The sequence below is a fragment of the Mauremys mutica genome, chromosome 12 (assembly GCF_020497125.1).
Source record: "Mauremys mutica isolate MM-2020 ecotype Southern chromosome 12, ASM2049712v1, whole genome shotgun sequence".
In the NCBI taxonomy this organism is placed as follows: domain Eukaryota; kingdom Metazoa; phylum Chordata; order Testudines; family Geoemydidae; genus Mauremys; species Mauremys mutica.
In genome coordinates this window covers 67,047,200-67,072,274 of record NC_059083.1, presented here as the reverse complement: position 1 = coordinate 67,072,274, position 25,075 = coordinate 67,047,200, and the positions used below count along the sequence as shown (strand labels likewise).

At 44.9% G+C, this 25,075-nt stretch overlaps 1 protein-coding gene across 6 annotated transcripts in view; it reads right to left on the bottom strand.

The window, feature by feature from the left end:
• The window catches only part of UBE2O (ubiquitin conjugating enzyme E2 O), a 78,806-nt gene that overhangs the window by 10,456 nt on the left and 43,275 nt on the right, over positions 1-25,075 (bottom strand). For 5 of the 6 annotated variants that reach the window (XM_044983737.1, XM_044983732.1, XM_044983733.1 and 2 more), the window contains 12 exons: positions 23,754-23,813; positions 18,802-18,912; positions 17,552-17,649; positions 16,291-16,354; positions 14,117-14,260; positions 13,686-13,795; positions 12,539-12,689; positions 10,932-11,437; positions 7,175-7,329; positions 4,674-4,786; positions 2,615-2,743; positions 1,003-1,092 (listed from right to left, as the gene is read on the bottom strand). In XM_044983737.1, the coding sequence (XP_044839672.1) occupies positions 1,003-1,092; positions 2,615-2,743; positions 4,674-4,786; positions 7,175-7,329; positions 10,932-11,437; positions 12,539-12,689; positions 13,686-13,795; positions 14,117-14,260; positions 16,291-16,354; positions 17,552-17,649; positions 18,802-18,912; positions 23,754-23,765 (1,683 nt within the window). In that variant the 5' untranslated portion in view covers positions 23,766-23,813. Of the gene's footprint in view, positions 1-1,002; positions 1,093-2,614; positions 2,744-4,673; positions 4,787-7,174; positions 7,330-10,931; positions 11,438-12,538; positions 12,690-13,685; positions 13,796-14,116; positions 14,261-16,290; positions 16,355-17,551; positions 17,650-18,463; positions 18,567-18,801; positions 18,913-23,753; positions 23,814-25,075 lie in introns of those variants that run through there. The other variant, XM_044983736.1, reaches the window with a different exon arrangement.

The window sequence follows — 25,075 nt, the reverse complement described above, 5'->3', positions numbered from 1 at the left end:
TCCATAGTGCAGGCATTGACCATTCTACTGTCATTAATGCAGAGCTGCTGGAGGGTTGGTTTTTTATTTTTATTTTTTAAAAAGTCTTGATCATCAACTGCTTTCTGGACATGAATGAGCTTCTGTAGCAAGAGAAGCGATGTGTTCTGTGCTGCTCTGACAGGGGATGGGACCCTACAAAGGCAGGTATTCTATTTTCTTTAGAATGTCTGTCGTCACTAAAAAAGACGAGAGGAGAGGAGAGACAGGACTAAAAGGAAGGCAAAGACAAGCATTCGAAGAGAGCTTAAAGAACCAGGAAACAAAGATGTGGAAGACAAAGTAAAGTGGTTCATTAGGCAGTAGATTAATGTGTTGTCTTTCTTGGTTTTTGCACTGTGCTCACCTCTAACTGCTCATCTGGGGAGAGATTTGGGTTCGAGGCCTAGGTTAGGTCACCATTTAGTGGTTCTAGTCCAGATCCCATGGAACTTTCCACACATCAAGTTCTACCATCTAATTTAGTGCAATAGCTCAGCAATGGTCTAGAGCTAGGACAGCAGGGGTTTCAGGCCAGACTGGGATGCGTTAGCAAAACAGAGCGGTGACTGGGCTCGAGTGAGGGTCATGGGCAGATCTCTGCGGACAGAACTTTCTCACGCAATAATTGCATGGAAGCCCCATGATTGGATTACCGGGGTGCTGCAGGTCAGGAAGGAGGGTCATTGGCAGAGCTGTGTGCATACACCGGGGGGGGGGGGGGAATCTGTCTCTATAGCAACAATCTAGACAACACCATCTTCTCAACACTCAGGAGCCATGAAAAGATGTCATCAAATTCAAAGTTAGTTTTCAAGAAAAGAGAGAGACCAAACATGACCAAGCACTTGTACATCTAGGATGACAGGAGTGGGAAATCCCCCATCACACAGCGGTGAAGGTAAAAGGAGAAGGAAGAAACATAATAAGATTCATTTACACAGACTCCAGCAGTGTTTTTGCACCCAGACAGGAGCACCTTACCTGAGGCAGAATAATGGTCTTGGAGTTATCAGCCCAGACTACTTCTACTTTGCTGCTGACATCAACGCGAGCCACCTGTCCTACCGAGGGCTATGGGAACAAGAGCAGCAAACAAAATATCACAATCTCTTTCTTAAGTACAGAGAATGAAGGCTTTGAGAAATAGCTTTTCTCCAGGTAACTGAGGCAGGTAAACAAGCTTTTGGCATGGGAACGGAGTGAAACCAGGGACTGCAGCAGGAGCAACCAGGCTGCTGAGATTCTATTTAGTGGGGAAAAGTTTCCATGAAAAACTACCTTGGACACTAGAAGGTCACCACCTACGGAAACGGTGAATCATATTATATTATACAGCTCCAATCCGTGAGTATGGAAAGTATTTTTGATTGGCTATAAATGGGATCCTACCACCATTTCTTTGGCTTAGGGGGCCATCTAGTGGCAGTTCTAAGAATTTTGATTTTGAGCCGGCTCAGCTGAAGGAAGTCACACAGACTCTGCAGTGTGTTCCCGGAGTCCAGCACTTCTATGAGAGCGAGGGCCTGTCTACATAGCCCATGGCAGCCAGCCGCCCAGCCTAGGCTGACAGAATCGGAGTAGAGGGGCTTGCACTCGTGCGCTAAAGACAGCTGCGTAGACAGTGCTTTGAAGTTGCAGCTCAGGCTGGCTCTCAAGCTCTGAGGCTGAAACGCCAAACACGCCACATTTGGCTTTTTAAATCCCACGTTTAGCACATTCAGAATAAATAGCTTCTTAAGCTGGAACAAAGTTTATACAAGCCAGGTGAGCAGCTTTAGATGTGTATTTCATGCTGCTGGAGCTTAGACATGCCACTGCTACTTGGCCTATCAGAGAGCTGAGAAGTCTTCCTACACTTCTGCCCTGCAGACCTGTTAGTGTAAGAGTCACTTCTAGGGTCTGCAAGACCTGCAGCCTTAAGGAGGTCCACTACCAGTGAACAGCTCACGTTCTTTCCAAAAGGGAGGTCCCCCTCAGACCTCTCCTGACTCCTTAATCCAACTTAAACATGTAAATTCAGTTTATAACAGCAGCAGCCTTATTTCTCAAAGCAAAACAAATGTCACTAGCTAGACACATAAACTGATCTTCAATCTCCCTTTGTTTGGGGCCGCCTTGGACTTTCCATCTCAGAAGTGATACTGAAAACCCAATGTGGGATCCCTACACAGATACTTGCTGGATTTAAATTAAGTCAAACAAATTTCATTCTCCATTTTTGGTTTCAGTTGCTTCGACTTTCAGGGCAGGTTTAACCCGCGTTTCACCCTCGAAAGAGGACTTCAGTGCGACCTCGGTTAAAATCTGAGATTGTGCCTACTTAGGCCTCCAGGTTTATATCTTCATCCCAGTGTCCTTTGACTCCATCCAGGGTGGACAAGTGCCTTGTACACATGGGACCTTTCAAGATAAGCTGGGGGCAGAAAATGCAGCGGTATCAGGCAACACGAGAGGCTGGGATTTTCAAAGAAGATTGTGGGCACTGGGTGCCCAAATGGGACTTGGGGAATCCAACTCTCTTAGGTCCCTTAGGAAATCCCAGCTAAGATGATTGCAGGCTGCTTCGGGCAACATGAGCATGCCTGAGACTCACCTCATCTTCCTTGGCCACGGCTCCCTCCTCGGCATTGCCAATGCGAATCACGATGTCGGTGGTTCGGAAGCGGAAGTCGGGGTGATCAGCAATATCATACACACTCACATCCTCCTCCTCCCCCATCAGCTGGCATTGGAGAGAACACACACGCATTAGTGCCAAACTACTGTACTGATTTCTAGATTCCGCTTTTGACACTTCAAATGCTTCCTGCATCTGCAGTTTGGTTCCCAGCTCCCATGGCCACTTGACATCTTGTGACCATGTGCTGCTAACTCTCTGCTTCTTCAGCTGGTGCCTGCTGCTGTGCTCTGCTATTTGATATTACATGCGTCACCTCAGAAAAGATACTAAGGGGTAAATTAGCGCCCTGTCTTTTCACCCAGTTCATCCTCATCTTCTCTCTCAGGTTTTATGCTGCGTGAATCATGAGCCAATGGGAAACATTGTACAGCCCCTGTGAACATCCAGCCTTCACAAAAAGAGCTGGAGGGTGAGCTGAGCCGAGCCAGAGAAGACAGGACTTATTTTGGATACAGGTTCCATGATCTCCGAACCATCACAGCTGGTAGGAGGGTTGGATAAAAGGCTCATCGCTTTAAATAGGAAATAGCATCCCCCCCACCCCACCCCTCCAAGGCATCTCACCTTTGCTTTCGCTCTGAGAAAAGCACCACTATTTACCGGCATGAAGAATTGGTGTTAGGAATGTGTCTCTGGGGCAGTCTGAGGTTACGTCTACACTACAAATTACTTTGGTATAACTTCCGTTGTTCAGGGGTGGGACTAAACCACATTAGCTATACCTGAGCAACGTAAGTTATACCGACATAAGTGCAGGTGTGGAGAGTGCTTCTCCCACCGACATAGCTACCGCCACTCACGAAGGCAGGCAATATTAAGATGACCCGAGAGTTCTCTCCCGTCGGCTTAGAGCACCTTCTCCAGACGCGCTACAGTGGTGCCCCTGCATCGGTGCAGTTGTGCTGCTGTAAGTGATGTTGTGTAGACATAGCCTGAGAGTTTGTTCTAAGCGTGCCCTAGCCCTGGTCACTTATGCCGCCGTGTACCACCCCGCAGGAGGGGACAAAGGGAGAACAAGCCAGGTTTAGAGGGGGCCATAGCAGCACTCCTCCAACTTGCCCACAGCCTAACAGGAGCCGGCAAGATGAAATGTTCCGAGCTCCTGGCCTTGGTGGGGGAGGAGGATGTGGTCTGTAAATGGGGGTGAAGGGTCCAAAGCGCTCTCATGGCCTTTTGGACGACCACTGAGCGACGGGCTTCTCTGCCAACTAGCAGAGGCGGAACAAGGCAGAGGCCCAGCACCAGAGCTTTGAGAAATCAACTGTGGTTGCTTGTTTCAGCACCAGCCTCTCTCCTGGCCAAAGGCTAGTGATGGCAAGTGTGTATGAGGACAGAAATTCACAGATAACTGAAGGGGAAAAAAACCCCAGCTTCTCCAGGATGATGGGGTGTGCAAGTCTTTGAACACGTCTGCTCTGTGCCAGGTCACCACCTGCAGAAACACAGGCTACGTCTACACTGCATGACTCTTTTGGTGGGGTGTAGAGTATATACTTGAGTAGCCCCCTCCCCACCAGCACAGGTTTAAGTAGCAGCATGGACAGTGAGACGCAGCTTAGGTGAGTAGAGCAGAGACACACCTGAAGGGAGCGGGTGTGTACCGAGTACATACCCTACACAGCTCTCTCCTCACCCAAGCCCCACCTTCCCACCTATGCTGCGATTTTCAGCCATGTAGTGTCCCACTGCCTCCCTGCTGCTGAAGCCTTTCCCCTCTGCCAGAGCCTTTCACTGACACACGTAGCTACACCCCCAGTATGGACGTGGCCTGCTTTTCACAGCTGCGTGTAGCCACACGTACACTTTGCGCTGCCTCAAGAGGTGTGCAGAGAAAAACGTCCCCATGACCAGTCTGACACCAGAGCAGTAACATGCCCCATTCCCCTAATCCCAAAGGTGACTTATTTCAGGGCAGAAGCGTACAGAGTAAGCGCTGTTGTGTACTTCACTCCTCGCAGGCTGCTTCACCTACCTCGACATCGTCTCCGCTGGCCTTCAGCTTGAACCACTTCACCACACAGGTGCGGCCGATGTGGTCGCCTGACTGCACCACTCCATACACAGCAGGGTCCTGGGAGGTCTGAGCTTTTGGTCAGGGTGGAAAGGAGGAAAAATATCCAAGTGAAAAGCTGGACCAACAGCGACTGTTCTCATCTCTTTAGTCTGATCAAGCAGCTTTGTTTGATCTTTCTTGCAGCAGCACAGGGGAAGTCACCTCTGGCTTTACTGCGAGGCATTACAGCCCAGCAGCTCCACCTGAGACAGGGAAATCAGGAGGCTGGATCTTGTTACATTGCAGCTAGGGGTTGCCAACTGTCAAACTGTGAACCCATCCTTCACCTGTGTGCAATGCCAGGATGAAAGCAACAACTGAGCTGGGGTATTCTGAGCAAGTAAGAGAAGAGTCGTAACTTTAAAGGGCCATTTAGCCAGAGGGTGGGGAGAGAGAGATTTGGGGTTAGCACACTTGTCTGTGGGGATTTGCAGTGCCGGATCAGTGGCCACTTCACTTCACCTGGATGCTCTGCTCTCTACACTATTCAAAGAGCCAAAGAGTCCAATTCAAGTGCGGGTACTGATGGGCCAAGAGGGCTGCCTGGGATGGGCCGTAGCGACACAGTGTCTCTTCCTCCATGATCATGATTTCCCACAACAGCTACGTTCCACTGGAACAACGAAACTGTCAGTCAATACGGGGAGACCTGTGTGCGGGGAAACCCTTTCACAGAAGCTGGACTTGGACTGTGTCTGCCGTCAATGCCTTCCATGTAAAACTGACTGGCAATAAAACTCCTCAGTGGGCTTTATGGAGTTTGATTCCTCTCTCTTTCCAGGTTATAAAGAGCTTTTCCTGCAGCAGGTTGTGGGGTTTTCTGGGGGGTGATTGGCAGGGAAGGAGGAGGCAGGAATTCCTAGAAATATGTCAGACAAAACTAGAACTTGGGCCTGACAATTTACTAGAAATTAATGAGATCTAGATGCTCGTTTCCCCTATGCAACTTTGGAAGTCTCAGCCTCCATCTCTTGCTTCCACAAGCAATGCCTAGCCCACAAGGACACAGCATCTCCAGCCCGAGGAACGAGATACAATGACTAGAGCCTGCAAATCTGCAGATATCGGCTTTATATCCGTGGACCATTTTTGCAGATCGGCTGCAGTTTCAAATTTAGTATCCGCGCAGGGCTGTAACAATGACCACTGATAAAAGTGAACACAACACTCATCTCTGACTTAACTTTCCAACTATCTATATTATATACCCAACAATTAGAAACAATCCCTTGCCCCCAAACAAAAGCCCTACAATAAGAACAATTTACTCCTACCTATGGGGGAAGAGGATGAAGGTGATTAAAAAAAAAAAAAAACAACAGAAAACTTTAAACAACTCTGAGGCTGTGCTCTGCTATACTGTGCTCGTCACTGTCTGAAGAATCTAGATTAGATGGAGGCCCTGAACTGCTGCTAGGGAAGAGGGAGATGCATGCAGTAGTTTAAAGCTAGGCCAGGTGCCATTTGTCCTTCACATTCATGAGCACTAAACTCCTGCAGAGAGTTGTGTCTCTTAGAACCGTTACTTAGCTCCTACGCCTTGGGAAAGTCAGAAGTGAGATGCTCACCTACTTTTGGTGTGATTTGTTTCTTGTGAGGAAAGGGTAAGAAAAAGGCCACTTTTAATCACAGAAAACTCTTTAGATAAATATAGTCGTGTGAGAATCTTGTTGGGAAGGTCATCCAGGTAAAGCTAAACTGTGTGCGATTCATTCCTTCATCGCTCTAGTGCCGGGGCAGGCAAGTAAAAAGGGTGTCCTCAGCTCATGAGAGATCCTTTAGGGTTCCCAGGAAGACGGGAGGCTGGTTGTGTGCTAACCGAAGGCTGGCAAATCCAGCTCATCCCCATCTGTTTCACACAGGTTCAACCCTATATAATAGAACTTCTTGAAGCCTACAAACTATGTATATGTAGAGTTACCTGAGCCATAGTTAAGTGCTTGTTTCTTGCTACACATTTGCACTTGGGTGCAATGACTGATTTTATACTAGAAAACAAAAAGCAAAAGGATAGCACTGGAGTGCAGAGGATGGTCTCATGGCAAAAGTACAGGCTGGGGAGTCTGGAGATTTGGGTTCTAGTCCCACCTCTATCACTGTCTCAATGTGTGACCTTGGGCAAGTCACTTAAGCTCTGTGTCTCAGCATCCCTGTCTGTAGAACACAGACACTACTCTGCCCACCTCCCAAAGGGCTTGTGAGACCAGACTCATTAATATCTGAAAAGCACTTTCAGTGTAGATTGAAGTCATTGGATTTTTTTGGTGTGTTATTGATTTTAACTGCTCAGGCACCTGCAACATCATATGCACATTTTAAAAATCCAAACCAAAATAGACGCTTGCAAAGCTCTCTTATTCCTTGTAACAAAAAACATGATGACTTGCTTTTTCTCCCAGAGCATATCTTTCACCCAGTACCTCTTTTGTCCACCACGAAGTCCCCAGGGCAAAACTCATTGTTGTCCAGATGATGGACCGGGAACAACTCGTTGGAGCGAATATTGGTCTCCACAGTGCCATCCTGCCACATCACATCAGCCGAAGTCATCGTGGTCACCACTTCTACAGCAACTCTGAACGTAAAAGACAGAGCTTTAACGAAGCTGCCACCCGCAGAGAGCAGAAGACTTTACCCACTTTGGGGGCTTGCCTCAATACAAGGAGCCAAAGCTAAGTGCACAGAGCAACAGTAGGAAAATGTGGGCTGCCAAACACTCAAAGTTCAAATGGGCACCCATGTTTCACACCTGGCACCCGTAAGTCAAGAGATGGGGTTTTAAGGTCAGGAACCAATAGGCTGAATGGGTTCAGGTATGTCTGCACGCCCATTTATGGACAGATTTTCATTCACCACAGATCTGAAGTGATAACTTTTTCCCTTTGTAAGTCTGTATTTCAGGAACCTTTACATTTCAGGAAGTAAATGCCACACTCATTTCATTCTCACAGGAGCAAATTTACAAAGATACTAGAGTACATGAAGCTGCACACCAGCTGGAAGGGGGATGAGATGGGGGACTTCAGTAGGGAAAAATCTTAGGTTCCAAGGGCTTGGAGTGCCTTCTGTCTGGAGCTCTGCTGAAAGTTCTGAGAAATCTTTGAAGCTGGGGCCATGGGGATGAAAAGGAAGACTAAAGCTGCATATTATATCTCAGCCCTTTGGAGACAGATTTGACACTGCCTCTTCCTTTGAAAAGCAGAAGGGTGTTCAGTTTAAAGACAACAAAAACTTTACTTCCTGGCCATTCTCACATGCGATCACTTCTACTGCACAAAGACAAACCCAAGCATAGAACAAGCCTGTTTTGGACACAAGGGTCTCATCTTCCTGCCCCCTCTCGTTTTTAAACCTCCTAATCACACATACCCTTCCCACCGCCAATTCAGAAGCATTTGCTACAGTGCAGAGTTTTCTTTACTCAAATACACCCATGGGTGCACATACTGCCATACAAAGAACCACACTGAACAGCATTCCTGATTTGGATCAGGTTAGCAAAATCTATGGCGCAACGGTGCCAAGCTACTTTTGCTAGGGGCTATACTCAGACCTTTAATAAAATATTAAATTAGTGACCAAGCTACTGGACATTTACATTTAATATTCCCTAACTGAAACCTTTGTTGAAGAAGAATTAAGAATGAAAGCAAGTTCCAACAGGATCCAATGAACATCCCCAGAAGTTACACTTCACAAAAATTCTACAGGTTAATCCTCTCCTGGCAAACATTAGTGAGAGCCTGAAAATGAACGGGTAAGGGATCCAGCCAAGTCCCCATTGCCCTAGAATCATTCAATCATCCCATCAAGTCTTAACTCTGCCCCCATTTTGTTCGGTAATGGCAATACGCTGCTGGATGCATACTGTTGATTAGCTTTATTCATCCTTAACGTATAAAATCTCTTGCAAGTAGTATATATAGAACGATGGGCAGTTTCCCAATTCCTCCTTGCTTCTGGACCCCGTGGCTGGGCAAGCACCTCTTCTTCCCCCTCACAGGAAGCAGTACAGCACCTCCTTATAGCACTATTCCAGCAAACCCTTAGTTAACCCCATCCATGCCTCCCACAGCGCAGGGTACACTCAATCACATGCTATTTTTCAGATACACCTTTACGGCTTTTGAACATCTCTCCTTATTAAAGTCAATGAAAGTATGGAGATATTGGAAGCTGTAATGGGCAAATAAATAAATACAATAGGATTTCCTTTTTTAGAGAGTCAACAGCAGAACGTCTCAGAAAAATTCTACCATGGGAGGAGATATGTGGCATGTGACATTTCAGGGGGACTTGTTTCTTTATGGGGGAAGTTGGAGGGTCAGTGTTGAAAGGAAGGTTTATAATGGGAAGACAGTTTTAACCTTTTTAAATGAGTTAATCGCTGTTTGAAATGAAAGGAGGTGGCAATGGAATCCCCTAGTGGCACCTACAAAAGCTTCAGATGCTGCCCTGATAAAGCTATACCCATTTAACAACCTAAGCTAACGTTACAGGCTGTATTGCTTTCATGCAGTTAGAGGCACCCATGTGGCTGACCCATCAGATCTGGTACTCCAGCTGCATCGAGCCAATGCAACATATACGTTCCATTCACTTCACTCTTTCCAACAGCATTTCAGCTGTTGTGCCTACAAAGTCTCATCAGTTCTCTGTCTGGTTATTCAAGCAATAGTGAGACACCCAGGGCATTTCATGGTGGTTAATGACCCAGCTGCCATATAACCCCTTTAAGGGCCATCTAGGGTTTCATGCTCTACATAAAATAACTTTTTACACTCTCCTTGCAGCAATGTCATGTCTTCAAAGAGCCCCATGGACTATGTTCTATATGTTTGCCTTGCAATGGAGCCATCTGTCCACAGCTTAGATAAAAACAGGTCCCTGTCCACTGCCTTCTTCATGTCAGCTGCAATCAGCTATCAAAGCTGCCCATCTGGGACCCCCTTCAACTGCACTAGAAAGACAGAAGTTGTGTGTGTAAGGGAAATAGAGGCTACATACTTATTGATGCTGTTTCCAGAAAATCCTACTCCTTTCTGGTGCCTTTCATCTTGCCCACTTTAACACTGCTCCCCTGAGCTCCAATGCTTTTGAATGCTTCTCCCAGGCTTTGGGAAAGTATTCCAGAGCAACAATGCTCCACTTACACTGAAGCAAATGGAGATAATCGAATGAACAGTGACTGAAGTATACCGTTTCCCACATTACTTCTGTGCTACCAGATCTCCCCTCATCGTCACAGCTCACTTACTCCTCTCTGAGGAGATTCTCATCCAAGTATCTACATTTACTGCCAAAAAGGGGTGTTTGAAGCATGGATTATGCTAACTCCCTGGATGCCGACAGACTTATTTCTCCAGTGCTCTGTGCTGCAGTTTTTTAAAATTCTGTACAGACGGTCCCCGACTTACCCAAGGTGTTCCATTCCGGAATGCCTTATGCAAAATTCGACTTACGCAAAAGTAGGGAACGTATACCCAACAATTATGCAAAAAAAAAAAAAAAAAGCTTACGGAATTTATGGAACTTTTCCCTAAGTGCAGATTTGCATAAGTCAGGTTTGCGTAACCCGGGGAGAGTCTGTATATGAATTTGGCACTAGTGAAAGATGCTAATTCAACAGTCCTGAGACTGCAGCACAGGCACAGTATGGGCCATGAAAAGGCAGACTCCTCCACAGCCCCTGACAATGTACCTCAGTGCTGTTCTGGAGGGATTATTTTATGGGTGACTGGACAGAGTTCAGTCTCCATCTCCATCCCTCCTTGGCCTCTTTGCTGAACTGCCAACAAGGGCATCATTTAATGTTGAATTTAGATGAAACTCTTTGGAGCAGTATCACCTCTTCCTCTCTGTACGCACAGCAGCAGGTACCACAGGGGACTGTGCTTAGTTGAGGCCTCTAGGCACTACTGGAATATGACAGTATTGATTTTATGTGATGTGGACACCTTTCATCTGCAGGTAGACTGAAACCAGAACACATTTCACAACAGGCTCTGGACAGCCATCAGAAGGTAAACAACTGTTTGTTATTCCCAAGCCGTGCTCTCACACGACGTGCAAAAGGACACTCAGCCGGAGCTCCATGCGTACCCGAACTTGTGTTTGCATTTCAGAGAAGGGAAGCTTTAGCAAGGTGATTGACTGGGGATAGAAATCTGAACCTACCTGTCTCCTGGTTTAAACTCCCTGGAGATCTTAGTCTTCTTCTTCTTATGCTTCCGCTTCAAGTTTTTGATAGAGAGGGGAATGCTCTTCTTGCGCCCTATGCCGCTGCCACTCTGGGAAGAGGCAGTGGAGCTCGCCGAAGAGGTCACAGAGCTGGTGTCATCTGTGTCGTCGGCTGCCTCATCATCGGCATCTTGTTCCATTGACTGGAGCCTGTAGTCAGGTGACCCATCCTCTTTCAACAGGAAAGGTGGCTGCTGTTGTCGCCCCGCTGCTGTGCAAGAAGTCTCCTTTCCCATTTCTTCAGGCTGCCCCTCCTTTATCTCCCCCAGGTTTAGTGTGCCATTGGCAGAGTCCCCTAGTTCACATTTGGATCTGGTTTTAAGTTCTTCCAATTTTCGGTCAGCAGCTGCAGTAGACTCTCCATCGGGCGGTTCATTGGTACCCTGAGAATCTGGGGTGCATGACATGATCTTCACAATCTGTTTTTTCAGCAACCTCCTCACCTAGAGAGAGCAATGCTGGCCAGTAAATAAAGGTGAGTCTGGGTGCCTGTGCACACAGCAAAAATGTTACATAGCCAATAGGAGGGACTATGTACAGACAAGGATATGACCCTCTTTGGCCCTTCTCACAGTCCACCTATCTCAGAGCATTTTACAAAGCAATGAGCTATTGCTAATGGAGTTACCGTACTAGCACAGGCAGCAACCAGGGAGACTATAAATAGTTTTAGGAAGAGATGGGGATGCTGGCTAGGGCAATGGGTAATTAACTTTTGGCAGGACTACGCAAGAGTCCAGGTGGAAAATCCAGGTCCAATGGCTCTTTAATAAAACTATATTCAGTTTATATAGGAGCTTTCATAATAAAAGGCACTAAGACACTTAACAAAATTAACTAAATGGAATGTACAAAGCTACACAGGCGGCTCATCTCCTTGCCACTGAAATGCAGCTACCCTTGGATGGTACATGGGACTTAGTCGTTTGTCAACGCAAGACAGTTCAGCACAGGAAATGAATGCTTTCCCCAATGTGTTGCTGTACTGGAGATTTAAGTGACCAGAGTAAGATTCTGCTAGGAAACCAAGTTTAACATCCCTAAAGTTATGCAAAAAAAAATAATTAAAAAAATGGGTTCTTTAATGGCCCAAGTTGTCAGGACTTCAATATTATGCCAAAAAGATGACAGCTCTAACACCACAGCTGCCTGCTGGCACTTTGCTATGGCACTGGCTTTGTAGTGCTGCAGAGAAAAGAACACCACCAACTGTACGGCTAACCCCACTTCCTGCACCATGTAGGTGTTCCCAGAGGGCCTCATCCAAGTAAGTGATCCAGCCCAAACCTGCTCAGCTCTATGCGATAGGATCCTTGCACAAGGTGACATGATTGTAAGCACTACCGAGCCGTTACACTTTACTGGGTCACATTTCATATACCACGTGACTTTTATGGGAAGACTTATGTTTTAAAAGGAGCATTTAAAATCCAGGCTACACGAATCCCAACCACTCAAGCGGATGTGTTTGAAATAAGAGTCGTCCAAGTGCCCACAACTCTCACTCCCAGCTAAGCTAGCCCATCACTTTCCTGGGAACACACCTTCTTGGCGACTGATCCTTCCCCCAGAACACAGTTTCTCTCTGGACATTCACAAGTGATTTTTGCAGGTTCCACTTTGGCAGGAAATACGTAGAGGCATCTTTCCCCGAGCTGCCTCTGTGCATGGTCGAAGCACCCCAGACGCTTTACTCTGTTAAGAGTGAGAAGATGAAAACCGTCACTTCCCCAGTCAGCCTCAGAGCAGGAGATAATGAACACCCTAGCGATGAGAAGTACCTCCACATGGGGAGCGGGTGCATCAGCATATGCACACCAGTCCTGTGCATACGCTGACGTATGCGCAGTCCATGTGGGTGGCACTAATTAAAATGGGAACAATTTTGCATTACAACTAACGTTTCCCAGGAGACTAGAGTTCTTTAGTCTCTCTCATACACACCCAGGGATGTAAGGGAAGAGCTATAAGGTATTTCCAGGCCACCTGGGAACTGGGGGGAGAAGAGAGTAGCTGCCTCCTCCACATACAAGGGCTAGTTACTCTTCTCAGCCTCCCAGAGAGAATTAAAAATAGGCGTTAATAGTTGGTATTTGCTTTTTCTTTCCGCAGGCTGAGAACTCCTGCTCCTGAAGCTACCTTCAGATGGGATTGCACTGCTCTGTTCTCCTACAAAGTTACAAAACTCACCTACCCTGTTTCTTCACTTCAGCGGAGTACCTTATGGCCAACACAAATACCCTATGGGCTGTAGGGGGCATCAGATGCTCAACACTGGCACAGCTCCTTGGCTGGCCAAGCAATGTTAGCTGCCTTCCCTTCCCACTTCTGAAATAGAGTTTGGAGCTGTAGGATTTAAAGGTTCAGTCCACTGTAGCTAAATGAGGGACAGAAGGGGAAGAGAAAGTTGGCTGCTTTCTCCCTGCTGTTCAGCTGCGGAGCACTTCCATTGGATGAGAGCTTGTGACGCCAGCCCTTCTGCCATTAAACTAAAAACCTGCACTAGCCAGTCAGGTGATGCTCCCCTGCTGCTGGGAGACAGGAAATGGCTGGAGTAAAGCTCTCTAGGTAGGGTGCTGATGACAAAGTTGGATTTCTTATGTCTATCTGCTGGGAGAAGGGCACGTTACCCACTGACTGCCCTGGCATCTTAGGATGGTGGGGAACACGGATACTTTAAGCAGATCTCACCTGGACAAGTTCTCCTGCGTGATTACCGAAGGTGGGGGACTTACACTGTCAGTACCTCCAGGACAGAAACTTTTAGTGATCCAAGTAACCTTTAGTTCCACCACTTGTACCTGAAAAATGAAACAGAGAAGAAAGGGGAAGGAGAATGTCACTTTTTCCAGGAACTTTACTGAATCAGGTTCCAAAGCCTATGGATTTTCAACATGGAAAATGGTTTTTGCTTTTAGATGGCTGGACCCAACCCCTGGATTTTTAAGAAAAATAGCCAAGGGTGGCTTCTAATTGTGCTTCCGCACTGGGTAAGAGTTAATTGCATTCATCATGCTTCTGTAGTGCTCAAAATACAACAACTAATGTCTCGGGGGGTTCCAGTTCTTCCAGGAAGATTGTCCCCGTTCCCATAATAAGTAGCCATGTGTCTGCTCACTAACCTCTTCCACCACCACTCTGAACTTGCTCTTTGTGCTCAGGACAGGCTTCACACCTGAAAGCCACTGCACACTGGAGAAGACTTTTGAGGGACCAATGAGGACTTGCCCAGGATAAAAGCCGTATGAGTCATCAAAGAAAAGGCCCTGAAAGAAAAAGGCAGCATAAGGGAACTGTGTGGCAGAGAGCAGCTGATGCCTGAAAACATTCTGTTGTGATGACATGGGATTTCTGCATTTCTCTTCCCTCGTTCTTGATCACTACAGATATCTGTAAGCAAAAGAGACCTGTTTGCAAGTTCCCCTGCTTCTATGCATCATTCCTTTGCTGAAGTCATCACATCAGTTTCTATAGCAACACCGTGAATATCACACATACACAAACAAGGGATTTCAATTTAGTGGGGAAGAGGCAGAGGTACTCGCAAAAACCAATTATCCTGATTTCATGCAAAATGTTCTTAGTAACAAACAGTGTGGTCTAAGCACTTGGGTGGGCAACAGCAACCCCAGATTTCTTACACCTGCTCTCACAGGGACATTAGTGGCTTCTGGCAAATCACTGAACTTCTCTTCCTCTGCTTCCCCTGTTGCAAAATGGGAGTAATATTGCACATGTACCTGAAGGCCCAGTTAGGTGGATTTATTTAATATTCAGTTTTTTTGTAAATAAAGCGCTCGGAACTAGCCATTTACCTTCTGGGACAACCTTTGTTCATGACAATTAGGGTGACGCCAAGCGTGGCTCAGGGGTTTTAGATGGCAATCTGATTTATGTGATCAAATTTTTGTACTGATCATCATATAAAATCTTGTAATTTGTCAAGGGTATGCAAGATTAGTGCTGTAGGATATAAATCATAAGTGCCAAGAATACGTATAGGAGTATTGAGCACTAACTTAATGGTAGTGAGAAACAACAAAAGGAGAGACGTTTTCAAAAGTGACTTGTGATTCTGGGTGCCTCAGCTGGACATACCCTGAACTTCAGAGGCCTAATTCTGAGGAAGTACAAAAAGACACGCTCCGGAAATCCTGTCCCTTTAAAGGCATCTCACATTGGGCACCCAAAAATCACCAGTCACCTCTGAAAAATGTAGGCCATGATATAGTAAAGAGGCTGAACTTGTTCTGCATTCAGAAGCAATTTACACTTTGGGATCAGATGTTTGAGATATTGGACAGCAATTAGATTGAGACTCTCCTCAGTCCGTGGAGGATGAAGTCCCTTAGGAAAAGATACTACATTAAACTGATACGCCACTTGGTCTTCAGCAAAGACATCACATTCTTTAAGGAATCTGATGGCAGGTCACTAGGATTTTGCCTAACTTTAGTATGCTGGCATTTCCATAGGATGAGGCCAACTGTATCAACAAAATAAAGAGCCTTTACATTGTAGGCAATTCCTACAGCCATACCCATCAATAAAGAAACTTTAGAACAGTATCCAGTAACATCTTGCTGACAGGGTCTAAGAAGAAAAGCAAATTACTGCACAGCTTCTGAAGGTTTAAATCTATCGCACAGTGGATTTTGTGGTCTCAGCCTGATTACTAGTAGACAACTCTCCAGAGCGCACAGTCTGGGACAATTCACAAGAATAGCAGTGTCCAGTAAAATAGCAAAAAAGTGACGCAGGTCAGGATTAGAGAGGGATACCATCAATTTCATTTAAAAAAATTTATTTTAGAAACATTCTGGTTTCTGACAGAGCACCCTTAAAATGGCATGCTTTTTTGTTATTCCATCAAACATTTTTAGAAGGGTTCTTCCATCCTCTGTTGATGTTAATTAGGGTCTTTTCAAGCAGTGTGACTATAATGAGGATCAGTGAAACCAACTGTACTTTGTGTGAGACACTTGAAAAGGTACTTTGTCCACTAGCTTCTTTCAGTTAGTGATTCACAGGCTACTTGTAACACTAACAAGTACAATTACTACCAGATGCTAATATACTTTTAAATTGGTGCCCTGCTAAAGTGCTCCCTCCGTGTGGGGAGGAAGGAGGGGGGAAATTTAGCAAAATACTTTCAGCAACTTGGTATTTAAATTGTAGGGCTAATACAAGTTATTGAGGCAAAGCCACATTTTCTTCCTACAGAAACTTATATTAAAAAAGACCAGTTCTGGGCTGATTCTCAAAAAAAAAAATCTCCAGAGGACCAGAAACTTACTGAGTCACTGACATGAGGGCAAACATCATAGAGCTTAGCTCCATCTTCCGTGCTCATAGAACACCTGGAAAAACAAAAGACAAGAGTTGGGAGACAGACAATGCAACGGTGAGGTCAGCCACCTCAACAGCACCACCTATATCTATCATCTGGGCATCTCTGCCATTGCAGGGGCCTCAGGCATTGGTGGCATCTTGGTTTTTCCCGTTCTCTCCACAGTTTAGAATGTTTAACTCAAGTGTCTGAGTTTAACATAAGGGTATCTGGGTGAAAATTAATGACTCGTGTTATACAGAAGGTCAGACTAGATTATCTAAAGGTAATAATTAGAGAGATACCAATCTCGAACTGGAAGGGACCTTGAAAGGTCATTGAGTCCAGCCCCCTGCCTTCACTTGCAGGACCAATTTTTGCCCCAGATCCCTAAATGGCCCCCTCAAGGACTGAACTCACAACCCTGGGTTTAGCAGGCCAATGCTCAAACCACTGAGCTATCCCTCCCCCAAAGGTCCCTTTCTGGATTTAAACTCTATGAAACACCTGTCTGTGTTTGCAGCACACTGCTGGGTCCTTTCCAGGGTAAAGTGAGTCCTCTGGTTTTAGATAAAAGCTGGGTAAACACTACTCCACTTTAAAAAGCATAACTGAGCACATGAAATGTATGAGGGAAGTGGGCTGTTGGGTGGAAGTCTTTTGCCTACTAGTAACCTGAACACTCATAACTCTCAGCTGTTTCAGAGCAGTGCTGGAACCCAAGCTCTGGAAAGCTAATGAATGGTTTGGGCATACCTCTTTTCTGAAATGAGAAAAAGATGGTGCTTTTTACAGATTACATCATTTGTAATAGCTCCAGAATGATTTGCTTTTCCTCTGAAAAAGAGGCTCAAAATGGGTGCTGTGGAGTTCCCTATTTATTGTCTCAAAGATTCAATGTCAAAATGTGCTCAGTTTAAGAGAGTTTTTTCTAACTACAAGCTCTGCAAACCTTTTCTGGACTATGTTCTGGATCATATACTGTCAGGGATTAGCTTTGCTTCGTCTAAGGGATAACACAGCTGCCAACTATCCAATATATACTTTTACATCCCTTCTTGTCCAAACTGTGTTATCACCTGTGGTTAAAATAATGTGAGCATAAGACCTGCTGTCACCAGAATAATGGCTACACGAGTGAGATGCCATGCATTATTATAGTACTTTTAAAAGAGACGATGGTTACCACGGCCAAAGTTAAAGGGGATGTTCTGTTTCAGAAAAGTACCTGGCTCCATTGGAGAGCTTCAGGATGACTTGGTTCTTTAAGTCATAGACTTTCCCTAGCCAACAGTCAAAGGCTATGTAGTCGCCGTACATAAATGGCTAAGGAAAAAACAAACAAACTGTAAAATGCAACCTAATTCCTTGAAATATCATGTAAACAACACACAATGCAGACTGCCCAGCGATCTCTTCTGCTCAAAACGGGCCAGGACTGAAACAGGAAGGCTGCTGCAAGTTGGAATAGAGATATACTGTAGGAGTGCATGCTTTGCATGCAAAAAGTGGCCTGATCGATACCTCCATTCTCTAGGTAATGGAAACAGCTTGGTCTCTTTCTTGACTTTTTCTGAGACCGTAAACAGCAGAGAAAAAACGGTCTTACTCTATCTGTAAATTGCTTTGCACATTATTTATAAAGATGGACTGGCCAGAGCTGTGCAAAGGAAACCTTGTGTAGCACCTGCATACATTGGGTAAAGCGGTGCAGAGTATGACCAGTTTCGCCTTTGTGGGCATATTATTCCAACCAGAGAAGAGATGCTCATGTCCTTTTGCAGGAAAACCTCCCTCTAGCTGCCACCCACAAATGCGTATTTCTGCAGAATGGTTGCAACATTCCTCATCACTTTAGAAAGGCTTCACACTACAGCCATTTATGTAGGGGTGAGGAAAGGAGGGAAAGATGCTTGTTTCAAGTCTATTTTCTCAACTCAATGAAGGAAACGAACAGGGAAAATCTTCGCCTTCAATTTATTGTCTTGCAATCACCCACCCACTCAAAACCAGGTCTGCAGGGAAAACCAGGTATGACTCAGTCTCCTTCAGCTGGACCAAAAATAATAATAATTTGCTCTTTTAAACATTTCTGTAACCTGTTGATATAGTAACTATGTGTTGCAGCTCAGGACTGTACCGTTGTCATGGGACTGCCAGGGTCAGGTGATCACATCAGCTAATCACAACGCAGAAGCGTCTCAGACCATTCAATACTGACAGTCTTCTCAGTCTAACGGGATCTAGCAGTACGATCAGAAACACAAGAGGGAGGGGTTGGATACTACACCTTCCTCCAGCAGTAAGGACATTTCTGGTAGATTTAGAATAAAGCCAAGTCACAGATGGACAACAAAACACTGAAGTGTCCAACTTGCGAGGGGCACTGCTTGCCTCGAGTACACCACCATCCCTGCGAGGTACCAACCCCCTAGCTCCCCTGGGAGGAGAGGGGAAGGATTGTGGCTGCATTCTCACCCAGATATGCTGTAGGTCTTTGCTGTTGACAGGATAGAGGATACAGTTGGTTCCTACCAGCTTCACAGCACACTCTATGTTTACATCGATTACAGTCCCGCACTGGCTGTCCTGCAAATGCAAAGAGAGAGGGGGTGGGGGGAAAGGGTTGGTAACCAGGGAAAATTCTCAAGTTGTATGTCAACTGCATGCAGGTGAAAGGTGCAGAACTGACAACCCTGGAGGGTGAAACCCTCTATTTTTCCTCAGAGCAGACAGCACTGGCAGAAGCAGTGCAAACTTCCCCCAATAACCCTGTTCTGGAGGGATCACCGCACAAAAATTTAAAGCAGTCTGAAGTCAAGGATTGGGAAGGTTAAAAAACCCTTCTTCCCAGTTATAATTAACTGGCTGTTGCTGCAGCAACCTATGAATTCCTGCCTCTGCTTGCATAAGGAGACAGCCAGTTCAGTTGGTGAAGTAAAATGGTTGCTGCTTGTTCATCAGTTTAGCATTTGGGTCCCCTGTACCGTGGCTCCCAGATAAATGGTGTACTGTTATTGCCACGCTCAATGCAACAATTCACTGCGACTCAAAAGGGTTTTCTCCCACAGGTAAAGCTCCAAACAGGGGCAGACCGCGAGTGCCAGACGCCAAGAGGCTATAAAACAGTTTGTTGCCTTTTTACTCAGAGTTTCCTATTCAACACATTTTATATATTTTTCTTCACCTACAGCTGGCAGCCAGTGCAATAGATAATCTGGCATCGTTCACTGGGCCAAACGTATTAAGTCACAAGATTTCAAGCCAAATAACTTACTTGTTGGTCCAATCAAAAAACATTATCTACCCTCGCTCACTTTTTAGTGGGGACCAATGATCAAATCTTCAGTTAAAAACAAGCTAAGCTCTAGATGTGAACCTTTAGAAAGGGCTCTGCAGTAACATGTACACGTTTCACAAACGGACGCATTTCACATACATATAGTTTAGCCCTCCAAGGAAGAGAAGCGAACCCAAACATTCTGTCAAACTCAGCAGCGACTCTGCCCTCCTGACACAATCAATAGTTTTATATGTTAATGACCATAGTCCATTACAAAACCTGACTAAGGGATGGCGTGGAGAATGCATTGCTCTCATTGGCTTCAGGAGCTGTCCTTATCTCATACATCAAGGTCTACTATTAATGGAAACAAGAGAATGCACACTTTGAAGAGCTGACATCATGCACGTACTGAATGAGCTAGCTCACTCCACAAACATTCTGTCCTTTCTCACAGATTTATTTACTCAAGCCCTGCATCTAGAGCCACACGCAGCTTTCTAAAAATCCACATCTTTTGGTGCTCAATTCACTCTGCCAGGTCTCAGGGATAGCCAGTCATAGGAAGGACCTCCATTACAGATACAGACGGGGACTGTCCAGGATAATATTTGAATAGATTGCTCAGCAAGCGAACCAGACGTGTCTGGATTCCCTTCCATTCCTCCTAGGCAGAATACAGGGCTTGAGGCAGTGAGATGCAGGGAGAAAAATAATGTATCTGTTCTCGTCCAGGCAGCCAAGAAGAGGGGGATCAAGGGAGGGAAGCTCATTTATCTCCACCCCTATAATGTGTGTTGGCAAGAGCACATCTTTGCTCTTCTCCCTAGCATAACGGTGCCAGCATTACTCAGTAATGTACGTAGGAGACAGCATAAGAAGTGCTACACAGGCAGAGACCAAGGCAGGAGTGATGTGTTTTGTACACCTGCTTCACAAACTACAGCTACTCCTTCACGCTAGTGGCTGGGTTGGGGGGATCATCTCCCAGCTACACCAATGATTGTGCAGAAACTAGGATACATACTTGATAGGCTCTGTAGTGTGACTGGACTAGCACAGCTCTCCAACAAAAAACCCTAACTACCACAGACAGCGAAACCGTGCTGTCAACAACTGCATTCAAAGACTTAAGCATAGTTTTGCCAGAGCCATGCTCAACCTTTTTCAAAGACAGCTGCTGCTAGCTTAGTTCAAGCCACAGGACAAACAAGGCCTGGACAGCAAGTCTCATCTTTAGGAACTCAACTGCAGTGGTTCATTATTTTGCATCTGACTTCTTGCCTCTGCTCTTCCCCAGAATGATTTTAGATTTGATAAACCCCACGATATTGTTCCTTATCATTTAATACTTTTGTTTCTAGTTTTTACTTAGTAATTCCAGGTAAAAGAACCTGAAAATGTTGGTTTAGGATGAACATTTCAGAATTTCACTCGTCTCAGAAGATGTGATTTTTGTGCATCAGACAGTGAGTGCCAGGAGAGTTCTAGGAGGCAACAAAGCACTATGTTCCAGAGGCTGCAATTTCTACCAAATGGTCTTGGGTTCCCTCTCCCCCGTCCTTCATTTCTAATGGAAAAGGCACATTAGTACACTCAACATCTTATCAATAGGTGATATAGAAATGCCTTCACTGTACTTGATGAATAACATTTATCCACCAACCACCAAAAAATGATGAAGTCGTAAGTAGTTCAGAGAATTCTCTGCTAGTTTAGTCTGTCTCATACCATGTCCATTTCCCACTCACTGACCAAAGCTTTCCAAGGCACATCCCACTTAAATATCACACATGAAGGCAAACAACTGAATATTGACAAAACGTACAAATGCTTATATACAAATGCTAGAAGTATAAATACTAAGATGGGTGAACTAGAGTAGAGCATTAAATGAGGAAATTGATATAATAGGCATCATGAAAACTTGGTGGAATGAGGATAAATCAATGGGATCCGGTAATACCAGGGTACAATACACACAGGAATGACAGACTAGGTTGCACTGGTGGGAGAGTAGCACCGTATGTGAAAGAAAGCCTGAAGTCAAAGAACAAAATCTTAAATGAATCAAACTTTACCACAGAATCTCTATGGATAGAAATTCCATGTTTGAACAATAAGAGTTTAGCCGTAGGAATAGACTACTGACCACATGACTAGGACAGTGACTGTGAAATGCTCAAGAAGATTAAAGAGCCTACGAAGGCAGAAAATGCAATAATAATGGGGGATTTCAACTATCCTCATATTGACTGGGTATGTGTCACCACAGGACAGAACGCAGAGATAAAATTTCTAGACACATTAAATGACTGCTTCTTGGAGCAGCTTGCCCTGCAACCCACAAGGGGAGAGGTAATTCTTGATTTAATCCTAAATGAAGCACAGGATCGGGTCTAAGATTTGCACAGAGCTGAAATGCTTGGTAAATAGTGACCATCCTGTAATTAAATTTAACACCCTTGTAGGGGGGAAAATGGCAGAGAAACCCACCATGGTAGCATTTAACTTCAAAAAGGGGAACCACTTAAAAAAGAGGAAGCTAGTTAAATGGAAATTTAAAGAAACAATCACAAGGGTGAAATGCCTGCAAGTAGCATGGATACTATTTAAAAATACCATAAACAGAGGCTTAAACTAAATGTAACCCCCAAATTAAAAAAACAATTAGTAAGAGGACCAAATACCACCATGGCTAAACAGCAGAGTAAAAGAGGTGGCTAGAGGTAAAAAGGCATCCATTAAAATTGGAAGTCAAATCCTAGTGATTTGCAAGTCAAATGTAAAACTATAATAAAGCAGCCCAAGAAAGAATCTGAAGAGCAACTAGGCAAGCACACAAAAACTGACAGCAACCTTGTTAAGTAAAGCAGAAGCAGGATACCTGCCAAACAGTCAGAGGGGCCACTTGATGATTACGGTGCTAAGAGAGCAATTGAGGAAGACCAGGCTGTTGCGGAGAAGCTAAATGATTTCTTTGCATCGTGTTAACTGCAGAGGTTATGGGGGAGATCCCCACACCTGAGCCATTCTTTTTAGGTGACAAATCTGAGGAACTGTCCCAGACTGAGGCATCAGTCGAGGTGGTTTTGGAACAAAGTGATAAAGCAATCAGTAATCAGTCACCAGGACCAGATGTTCTGAAGGAACTATTAACCGTGGTATGTAGCCTCTTGCTTAAATCAGCCTCGGTACAGATAACTGGAGGGTAGCTAATGTAATGCTGAATTTTTTAAGAAAAGCTTCAGAGGTGATCCTGGCAATTACAGCCCAGTAAACTGAACTTAAGCACTAGGCAAGCACTAGAAGACCTGGCTTTGAACTGTTCATTTTAGAAAAGACACGACTAAGGAGGGTTCTGATAGAGGCCTATCAAACCACAAATGGTGTGGAGAAAGTGAATAAGGAAGCATTATTTACCCCTTTACATAACACAAGAACTAAGGGCTCACCCAATGAGATTAACAGGCACCAGGTTTAAAACAAACAAAAGGAAGTATTTCTTCACACAATGCAGTCACCCTGTGGAACTTGTTGCCAGGGGATGTTGTGAAGACCAAGAGTATAACTGGGTTCAAAACATAATGACATAAGTTCATGATGAATAGGTCTGTCAAAGACTATTAGCCAAGATGGGACACAACCCCATGCCCTAGGTGTCCCTAAATCTCCAACTGCCAGAAGCTGGGACTGGACGACAGAGGATGGATCACTCGATAAACTGCCCTGTTCTGTTCATTCCCTTTGAAGCCATTGCCAGAGACAGGATACTGGGCTTGCTGGATCTTTGGTCTTACCCAGTATGGCCGTTTTTATGATCTATGTGGGATGCTTCACTATTATGGGTACAGGGACACTCATTCTTTAAATTTAAAGCTCAGAGGATAGGCAAGCTTTCTGTTCAATTATGTGAGATTATCAGCCTCACCTACTCAAGAGAACTCCATCTCTTTCAGTTATGCACTATGATCGATACCACATTTCCTAACCATAGTTTGCTATCAAAGGATAACACTCTGTTAATACACTAAAAAAAATGAAGCTGTTGGATACTTTCTGGGTGTGTTTGACTTCAATGTAGGTGTTTCGGCCCACCGTAGATATCCAGGCAGCAGTATCATGATCTTTTAAAAACAGCACTTACATTTGAGCTCATGTGTCTGACCACATCCCGAGGGACAACCGAGCGATCCTCAAGCTTCAGCTAGAAGAAGAGGGGGAAAAAGAGAGACCAGGTTTAGTGACCTCAGACAACATTTGGTGAAAAACTAGGACAAAGTAAGTGAAATAGTCTATTTAGCTGTTAATACTTCATGCTTCTGGAATATAGGGATTTCAGCAGAGGCTCGCAAAGTGCTTTTATAGACATTGGATTAACCCTCACAGCACCTTTCAAGGAAGGCATTATACCCATTTTGTAGCTCTGAAACACGGCAATTACGTAACCTGTCCATAGTTTTGCTGCAAATCAATTAAGCTGCAACACCAGGAATAGGACACACTAATCTTGACTCAGCTCCTGGCTCTCCCAACCCACATTTCAGTATCCTATGGTGGAGAGGGGGGTGTGGTGATACAGGTGAAAGTAGATCACACAGGGCAGTTCCCCTTTGTCCTGCACTATTCATCTAACCAGTCAAGCATCACACACAATACCCCAAAACTCTGTGGTAATACCATTTAGCCAAGAGCATCTTGTGCAGTTCTTGGAAAGCTAGGGATGTGATGTGTGTTACTGTGCTTTCCCGTCGCAGCAAACGCTCCCCTTAAAACCAGTCAAGTGTAAAGATTCTCTAGCCCTGCAGCAAAACAATGTTAAGAAATCATCATCTACAATATACGAGACATTGTTTATTCCTTCTGTTTCACTCAGCAGTCCCGTCATCCAAGCCAGATAACGTTCTTGTATCAGAACACAGCATTAAAAGCAGAGGCTAAGATTTGTTCATATATATCACCTTTCAGTTTCCAGGCTTCTCAAAGCACTTTACAGTAATGAGTTAGAAATTAGTTCCAAAGTGACTGTGACAGCAAATGGAGTAGTCGAAGAACCATTATATGCTCAACAATAGCTCACACACAGCCTTGGGCATCAGAACTCACTGAACTGAGCCAGGAAGGGGATGAGGCAACGTGGTTTGGTGAACTAAACGTAGTAGTAAGACAGGTACTTCTGAATTCTAACCCCAGTTCTGCCAATGATCTAATGCAGCCTTAAAGACTAACAGATGTATTTGGGCATAAGCTTTCGTGAAGATGTGGGGGTTTTTTTACCCGCAAAAGCTTATGCCTGAATAAATCAGTTAGTCTTTAAGGTGCTGCCAGGCTTCTCGTTGTTTTTGCCAAGGGCTGTTGTGGATTCTCCTTCACTGACAACTTGATTTTAAAGATTGGATGTTTTTCTAAAATATATGCTCTAGAAATTATTTTGGGATGTTCTATGGCTTAAATTATACAGGAGGTCAG